Source organism: Anomaloglossus baeobatrachus, chromosome 1, assembly GCF_048569485.1.
Source record: "Anomaloglossus baeobatrachus isolate aAnoBae1 chromosome 1, aAnoBae1.hap1, whole genome shotgun sequence".
Classification (NCBI taxonomy): domain Eukaryota; kingdom Metazoa; phylum Chordata; class Amphibia; order Anura; family Aromobatidae; genus Anomaloglossus; species Anomaloglossus baeobatrachus.
The window spans coordinates 955,264,379-955,276,859 of NC_134353.1; the positions used below are offsets into that span (position 1 = coordinate 955,264,379).

Genomic DNA, 12,481 nt, shown 5'->3' on the forward strand with positions numbered 1-12,481 from the left:
TACACCCGGCCTATAATTATCTGTATGTAATAATGATGTCCGTCCTGTCTATATCTCCTGCAGGTCTCTCCAGTACAAGGACGACCCCAGAGAGATGTCCCGCTCCTCCTCCTCCTCCACAGGATCCTCAGGTAGATGGAGATCTCCCCTATGAGGTGTAGACGGCTGTGACCTCCTTGTGTTCAGTCTTGTTTTCTCCTCCAGTATTAGATGTTTTATACTTGTGTAATGAGAGCGGTGGAGACGGCAGGATCACAGCTGACCACAGACCTCACATGTCCGGATCTTATCTCCATTATTCCCGGGGACTTTTACGATATTTTGTTTTGCAGTTTTTGTATCCGGATAAAGATCTGAACAATATTAATTCTCCAGAGAGAAGTGTGAGGGGCGATCAGCGGAGTAAAGAGGAGATTCCTACAGATCATCGCCCCGGTGAGTACAGACTGCCCAATAACTCACACATTCCTATTTTCCGCTCTTTGCTGTGTCAGTTTCTCCAGCGGTGTATTAACCCTTCATGTAAAATACTAATGAAATGTGAATGACTCTGTGATCCCGGTGCAGGTGATAACACGGGATGTGCAGTTATGTTATAGAGGAGATATACAGCTGGACATGAATTCTGCCGATGTGAGCGAGGACGAGCTCCCGCTCTTTCCTATTATCCGCTGTCAGGGCTGATGAGGGGTTTCTCCAGTTTAGGGACTAAAGGGGGCTTTACACGGTAGCGATATCGCTAGCAATTTCTAGCGATATTGAGCGCGAAAGCACCCGCCCCTGTCGTGCATGAGATTGTATGTGATCGCTGCCGTAGCGAACGTTATCGCTACGGCAGCGTCACACACACTTACCTGGTCGGCGTCGGCGCTGTGACTGCCGAACAATCCCTCCCTCAAGGGGGAGGGACGTTCGGCATCACAGCGACGTCACTAAGCGGCCAGCCTATGAAAGCGGAGAGGCGGAGCTGAGCGTGATGTAAACATCCCGCCCACCTCTTCCGCATTGTGGCCGGCGGCAGGTAAGGAGACGTTCCTCGCTCCTGCGGTGTCACACACAGCGATGTGTGGTGCCGCAGGAGCGACGAACCACGACGAAAAACAACCCTTACCAATTTTTGAGTTTGGGACGACCTCTCCATGGTGAACGATTTTCACCATTTTTGAGGTCGCTTAAGGTCGTTGGTAAGTATCACACGCTGCGATATCGTTAATGACGCCGGATGAGCGTCACTAACAACGTGACCCCGACGATAAAACATTAACGATATCGTAGCGTGTAAAGCCCCCTTAAGAATCCATTATCTCCTATTACACTCATGTCAGTGTGTGACAGTTGCAGAACATGGACACATAAACTCACTTGTTTATTTTCACCAGGTAAACCAATATAACTGCACAACATTTAGAAATAAACATTTCTGACATGCAAAAACAAAACCCAAAAAAATTAATGACCAATATAGCCACCTTTCTTGATGATGACACAACAGCCTACCATCCATAGATTCTGTCAGTTGCTTGATCTGTTTACGATCAACATTGCGTGCAGCAACCACCACAGCCTCCCAGACACCGTTCCGAGAGGTGTACTGTTTTCCCTCCCTGTCGATCTTACATTTTATGAGGGACCACAGGTTCTCTATGGGGTTCAGATCAGGTGAACAAGGGGGCCATGTCATTATTTTTTCATTTTTTAGACTAGGAGTGGGGAACCTTCGGCCCTTTCTGCGGGCCCCGGGCAGATTCCAGAGACCGCAGTACTTGGGTGGCAGCTGCGTCTTGCTGCTGGCCTTTTAGATCCTGTGAGGCTTACGTCCTCACACTAGCCAATGCTAGCGTGATGACATACTTTCTGGGTGGAGTATGCGCTCGATTTGCTCTCTTTCCAGAAGAGGAGCTGCTGCCTCAGTGTCCAACTGGTTTGTTTGTGCTCCCATGCTTGTGTGCCCCTCCAGCGTCCAAAGGCCTGTATGTCCCCCTGCACATCCCCATGGCAGCCTGTGCCCCTGCAGCGTCCCGTGCTCCTCGTGCATCACCATGGCAGCCTGTGCTCCTCGGTCCTCCCCACGGCAGCCTGTGCTCCTCGGTCCTCCCCACGGCAGCCTGTGCTCCTTGGGCTTCCTCACGGCAGCCGGTGTCCCTGCACCCTCGACACTGCTGCCTGTCCCCCTGCGGCATCCACACTGCTGCCTGTGCCCCTGCGGCCTCCTCACTGGTTTGTTTGTGCTCCCATGCCTGTTTGCCCCTTTAGCCTGTGCTCCTCGGTCCACCCCACGGCAGCCTGTGCTCCTCGGTCATCGCAACGGCAGCCTGTGCTCCTTGGTCCTCCCCACTGCAGCCTGTGCTCCACGGTCCTCCCCTCGGCAGCCTGTGCTCCTCGGTCGTCCCCCCGGCAGCTTGTGGTCCTCGGGCTTTCCCACTGCTGCCTGTGTCCCTGCGCCCTCGACACTGTTGCCTGTGTCCCTGCGCCCTTGACACTGCTGCCTGTGTCCCTGCGCCCCCCGCGCCCCCGACACTGTTGCCTGTGTACCTGCGCCCCCAACACTGTTGCCTGTGTCCCTGCGCCCCCGACACTGCTGCCTGTGTCCCTGCGCCCCCGACACTGCTGCCTGTGTCCCTGCACCACCCGACACTGCTGCCTGTGTCCCTGCGCCCCCGACACTGCTGCCTGTGTCCCTGCGCCCCCGACACTGCTGCCTGTGTCCCTGCGCCCTCGGCAGTGCTGCCTGTGTTCCTGCGCCGCCCTCGGCAGTGCTGCCTGTGTTCCTGCGCCGCCCACGGCAGTGCTGCCTGTGCCCCTGCGGCCTCCACACTGCTGCCTGTGCCCCGCCTATATGTCTGTACCCCAAGCGATGTCCTTACATTTCTACAAGCGATGTATAATCCTCCCAGCCCTCCCCAGTATTTAGTCCTTCCAGCCCTCCCCAGTATTGTCTAGTTCTCCCAGCCCTCCCCAGTATTGTCTAGTTCTCCCAGCCCTCCCCAGTATTATCTAGGCCCTCCCAGCCCTCCCCAGTATTATCTAGGCCCTCCCAGCCCTCCCCAGTGATGTCTAGGCCCTCCCAGCCCTCCCCAGTGATGTCTAGGCCCTCCCAGCCCTCCCCAGTGATGTGCATGCCCTCCCAGCCCTCCCCAGTGATGTGTATGCCCTCCCAGCCCTCCCCAGTGATGTGTATGCCCTCCCAGCCCTCCCCAGTGATGTGTATGCCCTCCCAGCCCTCCCCAGTGATGTGTATGCCCTCCCAGCCCTCCCCAGTGATGTGTATGCCCTCCCAGCCCTCCCCAGTGATGTGTATGCCCTCCCAGCCCTCCCCAGTGATGTGTATGCCCTCCCAGCCCTCCCCAGTGATGTGTATGCCCTCCCAGCCCTCCCCAGTGATGTGTATGCCCTCCGAGCCCTCCCCAGTGATGTGTATGCCCTCCGAGCCCTCCCCAGTGATGTGTATGCCTTCCCAGCCCTCCCCAGTGATGTGTATGCCTTCCCAGCCCTCCCCAGTGATGTGTATGCCCTCCCCAGTGATGTGTATGCCCTCCCAGCCCTCCCAAGTAATGTGTATGCCCTCCCAGCCCTCCCTAGTGATGTATATACAGCAGTCCCAGCTGACACAAACATGGAAAAGCAGTTGTCAGAAGCAACAATATCGCCTAATATCATAGCTGCACCAAAAAATAACCCTCCAGCCACCACGATGAGTTAATTGTTTGATCAAATATAGCAGGGTCATTTTTAAGATAATAATGTTGTGCGGCCCCCGAAGGTTGGTAGAAAATTCCAAATGGCCCCCAGCAGTAAAAAGGTTCCCCACCCGTTTTAGACCTTTACTGGCCAGTCACACTGTGGAGTAGTTGGATGCATGTGATGGAGCATTGTCCTGCATGAAAATCATGTTTTTCTTGATCAATACCGACTTCTTCCTGTACTACTGCTTGAAGTTGTCTTCCACAAACTGGAAGTAGATCTGGGAGTTGAGCTTCACTCCATCCTCAACCCGAAAAGGCCCACAAGTTCATCTTTGATGATACCTGCCCATACCAGTACCCCACCTCCACCTTGCTGGCGTCTGAGTCGGAGAGGAACTCTCTGCCCTTTACTGATCCAGCCTCTGGCCCATCCATCTGGCCCATCAAGAGTCACTCTGATTTCATCAGTCCATAAAACCTTTGAAAAATCAGTCTTAAGATATTTCTCAGCCCAGTCTTGACGTTCTATCTTCTGTTCATTGTTCAAAGGTGGTCGTTTTTGTCAGCCTTCCTTACCTTGGCCATGTCCCTGAGTATGGCACACCTTGTGCTTTTTGATACTCCAGTAACGTTGCAGCTCTGAAATATGGCCAAACTGGTGGCAAATGGCATTTTGGCAGCTTTACGCTTGATTTTCCTCAATTCTAGGGCAGTTATTTTGCGCCTTTTTTGCCCAACACTCTTCTTGCGACCCTGTTGGCTATTTTCCATGAAGCACTTGATTGTTCGTGATCACGCTTCAAAAGTTTGTCAATTTCAAGATTGCTGTATCCCTCTGCAAGACAGCTCACAATTCTGGACTTTTCAGAGCCTGTCAAATCTCTCTTCTGACCCATTTTGCCAAAGGAAAGGAAGTTGCCTAATAATTAAGCACACCTTATATAGGGTGTTGATGTCATTACACCACACCCTCCTAATTAGAGATGCACATCTCCTGATTTACTTAATTGGTAGTTGGCTCTCAAGCCTATACAGCTTGGAGTAGGACAACATGTATAAATGCATCATGTGAACAAAATACTCATCTGCCTAATAATTCTGCACACAGTGTATAACCCATTCTGTCCTGATAGGATGTCCGGCGTTCAGAAATTTAATCCTGATATTGGGGGGTGGGATTCTTGAGCGATTCTTCTACTGACGTCATTTCATCAGTGAATGTGCAGGATACGAGTTTAAAAATCGGAATAAGGATAAATTATTTCTATATTCTGATTTTCTTCTAGAAGAGAAATGTACAGATTTTATTTTTAATCATAAGATGCTAAAATGTAACAAATCTCTCCTTGGTTGCTCACTTCTGTTGCTGACTCCTCCATCTTATAGAGGATTTATGGAAGGAAAGGGGCTGCAGAGCGGTATTCTGTAAGAATTGATGGTTCCTGCACTGGCTCGCTACCTCTTTTTGCAGCGCCCGGATCATCCCGCTCTGCAGCCCCTTTACTTCCATGATCAGCTCCCTGTCTTTGGTGGTCGGAGTCGGCGGTCAGTGCAGTAGCTTCTGGAGGAGTTTCCTGGGCAGTTTCCAGTGTTGTACCTGCTAGCACAACTTGCTGCGGGGAGTGCTGTAGACAATATTCACACATGGAGCCCTGTCCTCTGTCCTTTTTTTTTTAATATATTTTTATTAATTTTAATAAAACATTACATAGAAAAAACAACTTGAAAATAGAAATTCAGCGTAAGATGGTGAACGCGTACTGTCCGCAGTCATGGATCCAATCCATCAAATATCTAGTTAGGCATTCTATATTGTATCCTCTAACATTTGGGAGGTTTAGACCTCCATTATCTAATATCTTTAGAAGCCATCAGCTTCTTTAACCCTATGCGTGGCTGTTTCCCTCTCCAGATAAAATGCGAGAATGCTTTATTTAAAAATATTACGTCCCTATATTTTAGGAGTAAGGGGAGGGTTTGTATATGGTACATTAGCCTAGATACCGACATCATCTTGATTAGATACATTCTGCCTATCATATTTAGTGGAAGCTCCTGCCATCTTTTAAGATCTTCTGCTATGCGTTTTAGCAGGGGTGGAAAGTTTAGGCCATATAGAGTTCTGGGGACCCTTCTTATTTTCACCCCTAAATAAGTTTTATAAATGACTTGGCTACTGAGATCCCTGCAAAAACCTGGGTTTGGAGCTGGTGTATACCCTGTTTCCCAATATAGAGCAACTCGCACTTTGTTGTATTGATCCAAAAACCCGAATATTCCCCAAATGCTCACAAACTGTACATTATCTTGGTTTATTGGTCAGAGGAAGAGTAAGCTGTCGTTTGCAAAAAATGTTGCTTGGAGTCGTTTTTTATTTATGGGGATACCTTGAAATATAGTCTGGCCCGACAATAGTCTCACCAGGGGTTCAAGTACCAAATTGAAGAGCAGCGGGGAAAGAGGACAGCTTTGTCTGGTCCCCTTAAACAGCTGAAAGGGAGGTCTACAAGAAAACAGGATTGTATACTTGTGCCTTTGGGGACGTGTATATTGCTCGGATATATGTATAAAAGGATCCCAAGAAATGCATCTCATCTAATACGCTATAAGGCCATGGCCACTCGATATTATCAAAGGCTTTCTCAGCATCTATTGTTGGCAGTGCAGGGGTTTCTGTGTCTTTAGGGTTGAGGTTTACTCTGTCCAGGGCCAGGAGGACTTTTCTAATGTTTGCCGTGGCAGATCTTTTCTTAGCGAAACCTGCTTGGGCAGGAGAGATTAACTTTGGCAAAATTTCTTCTAATCGGTCTGCCATTATTTTTGACAGTATTTTTGTCTACGTTAATAAGGGATATTGGTCTGTATGACCCCAGGTTCAATGGGTCCTTCCCCTGTTTTGGAATCAATTTTATGTATGCTAAATTCCAGGGCTGTGGAGTCAGTAAACCAAACCTCCGACTCCAAGTCCTCAGTTTCCCTTGCACCGACTATGACTCCATGACTCCGACTCCCACATATATTGCTTATATTTAAGTGAAAAATTTATTGTAGTACAATGTGAACATCAGACATTTAATCAGTTGTATGGTACAGTAATCAAGATATTTAGATAGAACATAAAATATATTTATTGGAATACAACTTTAAAACACAAAAAACTAATAAATTGTAAATATGTAATATCCTATGTAATATAGATTATATATATATATATATATATATATATATATATATATATATATATATATATATATATATATATATATATATATATATATATATATATATAAAATATATCACACTGTGTAATAAACTATGTAAGTTGCAAAGAACAGTTTTCAACAAAAATGTACTAAATAACATTTGTGCAGTCTATGAATTTGTTCTAAGAAATAGAATCGCCTCCATCAGATCCTCCTCCATAGATGACCTCAAATCTGACCTAATAATTTTAAGGCTAGAGAACAACCTCTCTAGAGTAACTTGGGTTGGAGGCAAAGCCGTAACTACATGGGCAACATCTCTATCAATTTCCGGGTATAAAGAAATTGCCTCATGCACGGTCAGTTTTGATGAATGGTTGAATTTTTCTATTTATTTGAGAGCAAGTGAAAACTTTTGCTGAAATATGGTCAATCTGCTTGCTATAGGAGATGGAGTGAAGTCTTTTTCCTTGCGGCAACGCTTTGCCTGCTCCATGTCATCCAAATACTCGTCAAAGTTAAACTTCTCATTTGATGAGGATGAAGATATGGCAGCAGTAGCACTGTCCGGACCCAAGTCGTCTTGCGTCTGGTAGTCCTGTAGGCCACTCATCCTAACTGCTACCTCAGTCAGAGCTTCTTTTCCTTTAGTAAGCTGTTGATCATCAAGCAGTATACGATGACTTGGGTCAACAAGCTGTTTAAGCTGCCAGAAGAATTTTATTTTCCAATAGCTGTGTCTCTCTCCGTTTCATTGAAGCAGCAATGCCATCTGCGATTAAACCTCCTCTTTGGGACAGGCAAAATAGCAAGTTCTTTTACTCCCTTATGAAAATGCCTGGAGTTAAATCCTCAGCTTGTAATTTTTTAGTCACGGTAAATGGGTGATGAAGCAATTCCTTCAATTCAGCCACCTGTGTGCATTGACCTTCACTTATTGTTACCTGAGGGTTCGCCATATCTATAAGAAACTGTTTTAGTTCAAGTAATCGCTAAATCATTGAATAAGTGCTGCCCCACCGAGTGGCTTGATTGACAATTTCCCATTTCCCAGCATGTCTCTTCAAGATGGAATCAATTTTAGGGGTTCTGGCGGCAATAACCAATTTCCTCACTTTTCCAATCAGATTTCCAGCATGTCCCTCTTGCAGACTATCTCTTATTGCCAGCTGTAGCGTGTGCACAACACAGCGCATGTGATGAATATGAAAGTGTTTTGCAGCAGCTTCAACAAGATAATCTAATTCTAAAGTATCATTTTGCTGTTCTTCTGTTTTAATATCTGTTTGTTCCTCAGTTACATGAACAGCACCGTGGCCTCCCATCTCAAACATACTGAATCCTAAATTTTCTTCTAGCTGTTGTTCATTACTCTCATTCATCAGTTTAATTGTGCTTATGTTTGAAGCATTGCCCGTTATAATAGGAAGAACCTGTTCTTTTTTGAGTTTGTAATCTTGCAGCACTTTTTCCACTAAGGTCTGGAGAAACTGGCTGGTGTGATGAGCTTTAGTGTCTTTTACTGCCAAAGTCTCAGTAACAATTTCTTTTTTGTCACAAACATATTGAACATAGCTGGTCGTGCAAATAATGATAATGATACATCGTCCTTCACAACAAGCTGTATGAGCTGTCTTTTAAACATATCTGCTGTCATTGTTACAGTAACTTTGTCATTTACAAAATATCTTGTCAATGATGTTTGAGATGCTCTTTCCTCCACCTTTGTCTGGCAGGAAGTGCTGGGCACTGGTTTCTTGGTACTGATGTTATCTTTCTCAGTCACAGCTTTGGAAACCTCTGGGTGGAAGCATTGTAAATGTCTTTTTAGATTGGAAGCTCTTGTAGGAGCATTTTTATCACTGCCTGAGTATGCACTGATTTTGGCATCACAGCATTTGTTTTCATCTTTGTCACTTGTCATACATGTCATTGCATAAATTGCCTTCATTAGCTGCGTGGAGCTGACAGGAGCGGCGGTGTCTTCTGCAGCTCCGGTCACCTCCATGCAGCAGAGCTGGAAGCGACGCTGGACCATCCTGGATTACGCCGGACATGGAGGGCTTTTTCGGGCTTATTAAAGTGGTGAACCAGGGTATATGTTTGTGGTTTTTATTTCTAATAAAGGATTTTATCAGGTGTGTGTGTTTATTTACTGTCACTTACAGATTAATCATGGAAGGTATCTTGGGGAGACGCCTGACATGATTAATCTAGGACTTATTGGTAGCTATGGGCTGCCAAAAACTCCTTATTACCCCGATTTGCCAACGCACCAGGGCAAATCGGGAAGAGCCGGGTACAGTCCCAGAACTGTCGCATATAATGTATGCGGCAATTCTGGGCGGCTGCTGACTGATATTGTTAGGCTGGGGGGCTCCCCATAACGTGGGGCTCCCCATCCTGAGAATACCAGCCTTCAGCCATATTGCTTTATCTGGCTGGTATTAAAATGGGGGGGGACCGCACGCCGTTTTTTTTAATTATTTATTTATTTTACTGCTCAGTATAGACACGCCCACCGGCTGCTGTGATTGGGTGCAGTGAGACAGCTGTCACTCAGCGTGGGGGGCGTGTCTGACTGCAACCAATCATAGGCGCCGGTGGGTGGGGAAAGCAGGGAATACGAGATTGATTAATGAGCGTCCGGCATTTTCAAAGTAATTGTTGCCGCGTATTCTCTGCACAGCTGTTCCTCGCCGCGCTGGTGATCGGGGAGCGGTATGAGCCGGGGGAAGAAAAAAAACGAGTGCCAATGTAAGTATGACTGAGAACAGCAGAAAAAAAGGTAAGTATACTGAATTTAATTTAAAAAAAAACAAATAAGATCGCTAGTGTAAAAACGCACACGCACGAAACGTGCTGAACACGGACATACTCCGTGTGCGGTCCGTGCAGGCACGGACCCATAGACTTTAGCGGGTCCGTGCCTGCGTGATGCCGGCCAAAAACGGACATGTTGTCCGTGTAGAAAAGCGCACACACGTACTTATCACACGGACACACGTTCCGTGTGATTTTACGTGTGTGTGCCATCTACCATAGAACAACATGGGTCTCCGTGTGTACGTGTCTCCGGTACGTGCAAATACTTACCGCACACGTACAAATTAAACGGCTGTGTGTTGCGGGTCTTAAGAAGTAATTACCTTAATCTTGTTCTCCTGTTCACTCCAGCAGTTCTGAGATGAGTGCGGCCTTCCTTCTTTCTGAGTGTGGTTACAGATATCACCAAGTCATGTATAGAGACAGAGTGGAGTCCGCACATCACATTGTTTGAAGCAAAAAAAATAGTCGATTCGGGACTACAAAACATTTGCATGGGAATGGTGCGTATATTCCCTATCCTGGGGATGCATATGTCGCCACGCGTCGTGGAGAGCCGTGATCTCTAGGAAGGGTTTAATGACTTTGTCCTGACTTTGCGGCGGCTTAGACCTGATATTAGGGATTTTCCAATCTTCTGATGGCAGAACCACTGAGTTGAAATCCCCTCCCACTATTGTGTTGGGGTGCGAGTGCTCTAGGAGTTTAGCTTCCAGCTGATTTAAAAAATGGCTTATTGTTATATTAGGGGCATAGACATTAAAAAATGTATAAGTGTCCCCTGAAACCTCTATCATGACCACATGTAGTCTGACCTCTATATCTGCATATGTATCTATAACTGGATCTTGTAATTTTCTGTGCACTAGTGTGATAACCCCAGCTTTCTTTTTGATAGAAGGGGAGCCATATGCGTTACCCACCCACAGCCTACACATCCTTTGTATGTTTTGTGCCTCTAGATGCATCACTTGTAAAAGCGCTATATCTGGTTTGAGACGATTAAGATGGCAAAGAACTTTAAGTCACTTCTGGGGATAGCGTAGCCCTTTGACGTTCCAGTGACTATCCGCATGAATCAATCGCAAATGGTGTACTTATACAAACTATATAACTGTTATACTTCCTTACTGCTGCTGTCAAATCATAACATAACCTAGAGTAAACACCTAAAACTAGCCTGTAGGCAACATTACAAATAGAAGGATTAACTTTCTCTTTTCTTCGTAACAATAGACGTTAGTGTCTTTTTTCAGACCCCCTTCTCAAACTGTCCCTAACTTCACTTCTTCCCGATCATGCCTACGAGGCCCGTCTTCCACCTTATGGTGCCTTTTAAACTGTAATTCAAAGAGAATGGCATGTCACAACTGTGGAAGAGGAGACAAGCAGAGAGCAAAAGGAGAAGGGGAAAAAAAGGGGAGGAGAGGATGGGGGGAGGGATTATTTGGGGGAGGGAGGAGAGGATAGAGAGGGGGAAAAACTCCTTACACCGTCCACATTACCAACACTTCCATTATGTCCACAGAGTCTCTGTAGCATGTTCTGGGGCTAAGTTAATGAGCTAGCCTCCAACCTTTTTAAAAAGGAAAAAACAGTCAAGATACCGTGGTACCTCTAAGGCGGGTATATTTGGATTGCAGTTGTGCCTCTGGTCTTTAGGTCCGACTGGTGATGGTCTTACAGAACCTCCCTTTGTCAAGCGATGGCCGTGCCTTGTGGGATACTTTCTGGATCTTGTAGGACTGTCCATTAGTTCGATGAAGTCTTCTGCTTTCTTCGGATTGGAGAACGTGTTGGAGGAGCCATCTCAGTGACGGATGATTACCACAGCAGGATATCTCAGTTGGAACCTTATATTACGTTTGAACAGGGCTGAGCATATAGGTGTAAACGCCCTGCGCTGTCTGGTGACCTCCGCTGAGAAGTCCTCAAACAGCAGGATTCGAGTTCCATTCACTTCTATGGGATGGCATGCTTTCTTGTATGCCTGAATTATCCCCTGCTAGTCAGTAAAGTCCAGATATTTTTTTATGACTTGTCTTGGGTGCTTAGTGGTATCCTCCTCCAGATTCCTCCTTGGTGGACCAACACGATGGACCTTTTCTATCCTCTTACCCACCGAGACTCCCAGGGCTTTAGGTATGATTGGTTCACATAGTCTTCGCAGTTTCTCCTGTGGATATGATTCTGGGAGACTGACTATGCGTATATTTCTTCTTTCGGATTGGTTCTACTGTTGGGGGAGACCTCTAGGGGGTCTCTCAGGGTGGTGGAGGAGGATTTCAAATCAGAACTGCGCAGTGTATATGAGAATCAGGAAGAATGACCATACAGAGACTTATCTCTATCTGGGAGAAGCATAATAAGCTTCTAACCCGTATATTGTAAAACAAACACAGTTATACAGTTCATTCGGTACATCCCCTTATTTGGCTAGAGTTTTTACATGACCAAACTGTCCTTGATAAGACACCTGGTGATAAGGAAAATCTATGCAAGTAGGTCAGCAGCTTGTTAAGCCCCCGTCACATTTAACGACTTACCAGCGATCCCAAAAATGATGCGACCTGATAAGGATCGCTGGTAAGTCACTGGGAGGTCGCTGGTGAGATGTCACACAGTCAGACCTTACCAAAGACTCAGTAACGATACAGGTCGCAGTAGCGACCTGTATAACAATCTCGGCAGTCATTGAGACCCTGTCACACAGTGTCAAACACAGTGATGCATCCTGCCCAGCAGGACATCGCCTTTGAAGAAAATGGT

At 46.4% G+C, this 12,481-nt stretch overlaps 1 protein-coding gene across 1 annotated transcript in view; it reads left to right on the forward strand.

Moving 5' to 3' along the window:
• Window positions 1-12,481, forward strand: part of LOC142257352 (uncharacterized) — a 78,329-nt gene that overhangs the window by 52,472 nt on the left and 13,376 nt on the right. The window contains exons 9-10 of the mRNA XM_075329456.1: window positions 64-131; window positions 333-435. Of these exons, the coding sequence (XP_075185571.1) occupies window positions 64-131; window positions 333-435 (171 nt within the window). The remainder of the gene's footprint in view (window positions 1-63; window positions 132-332; window positions 436-12,481) is intronic.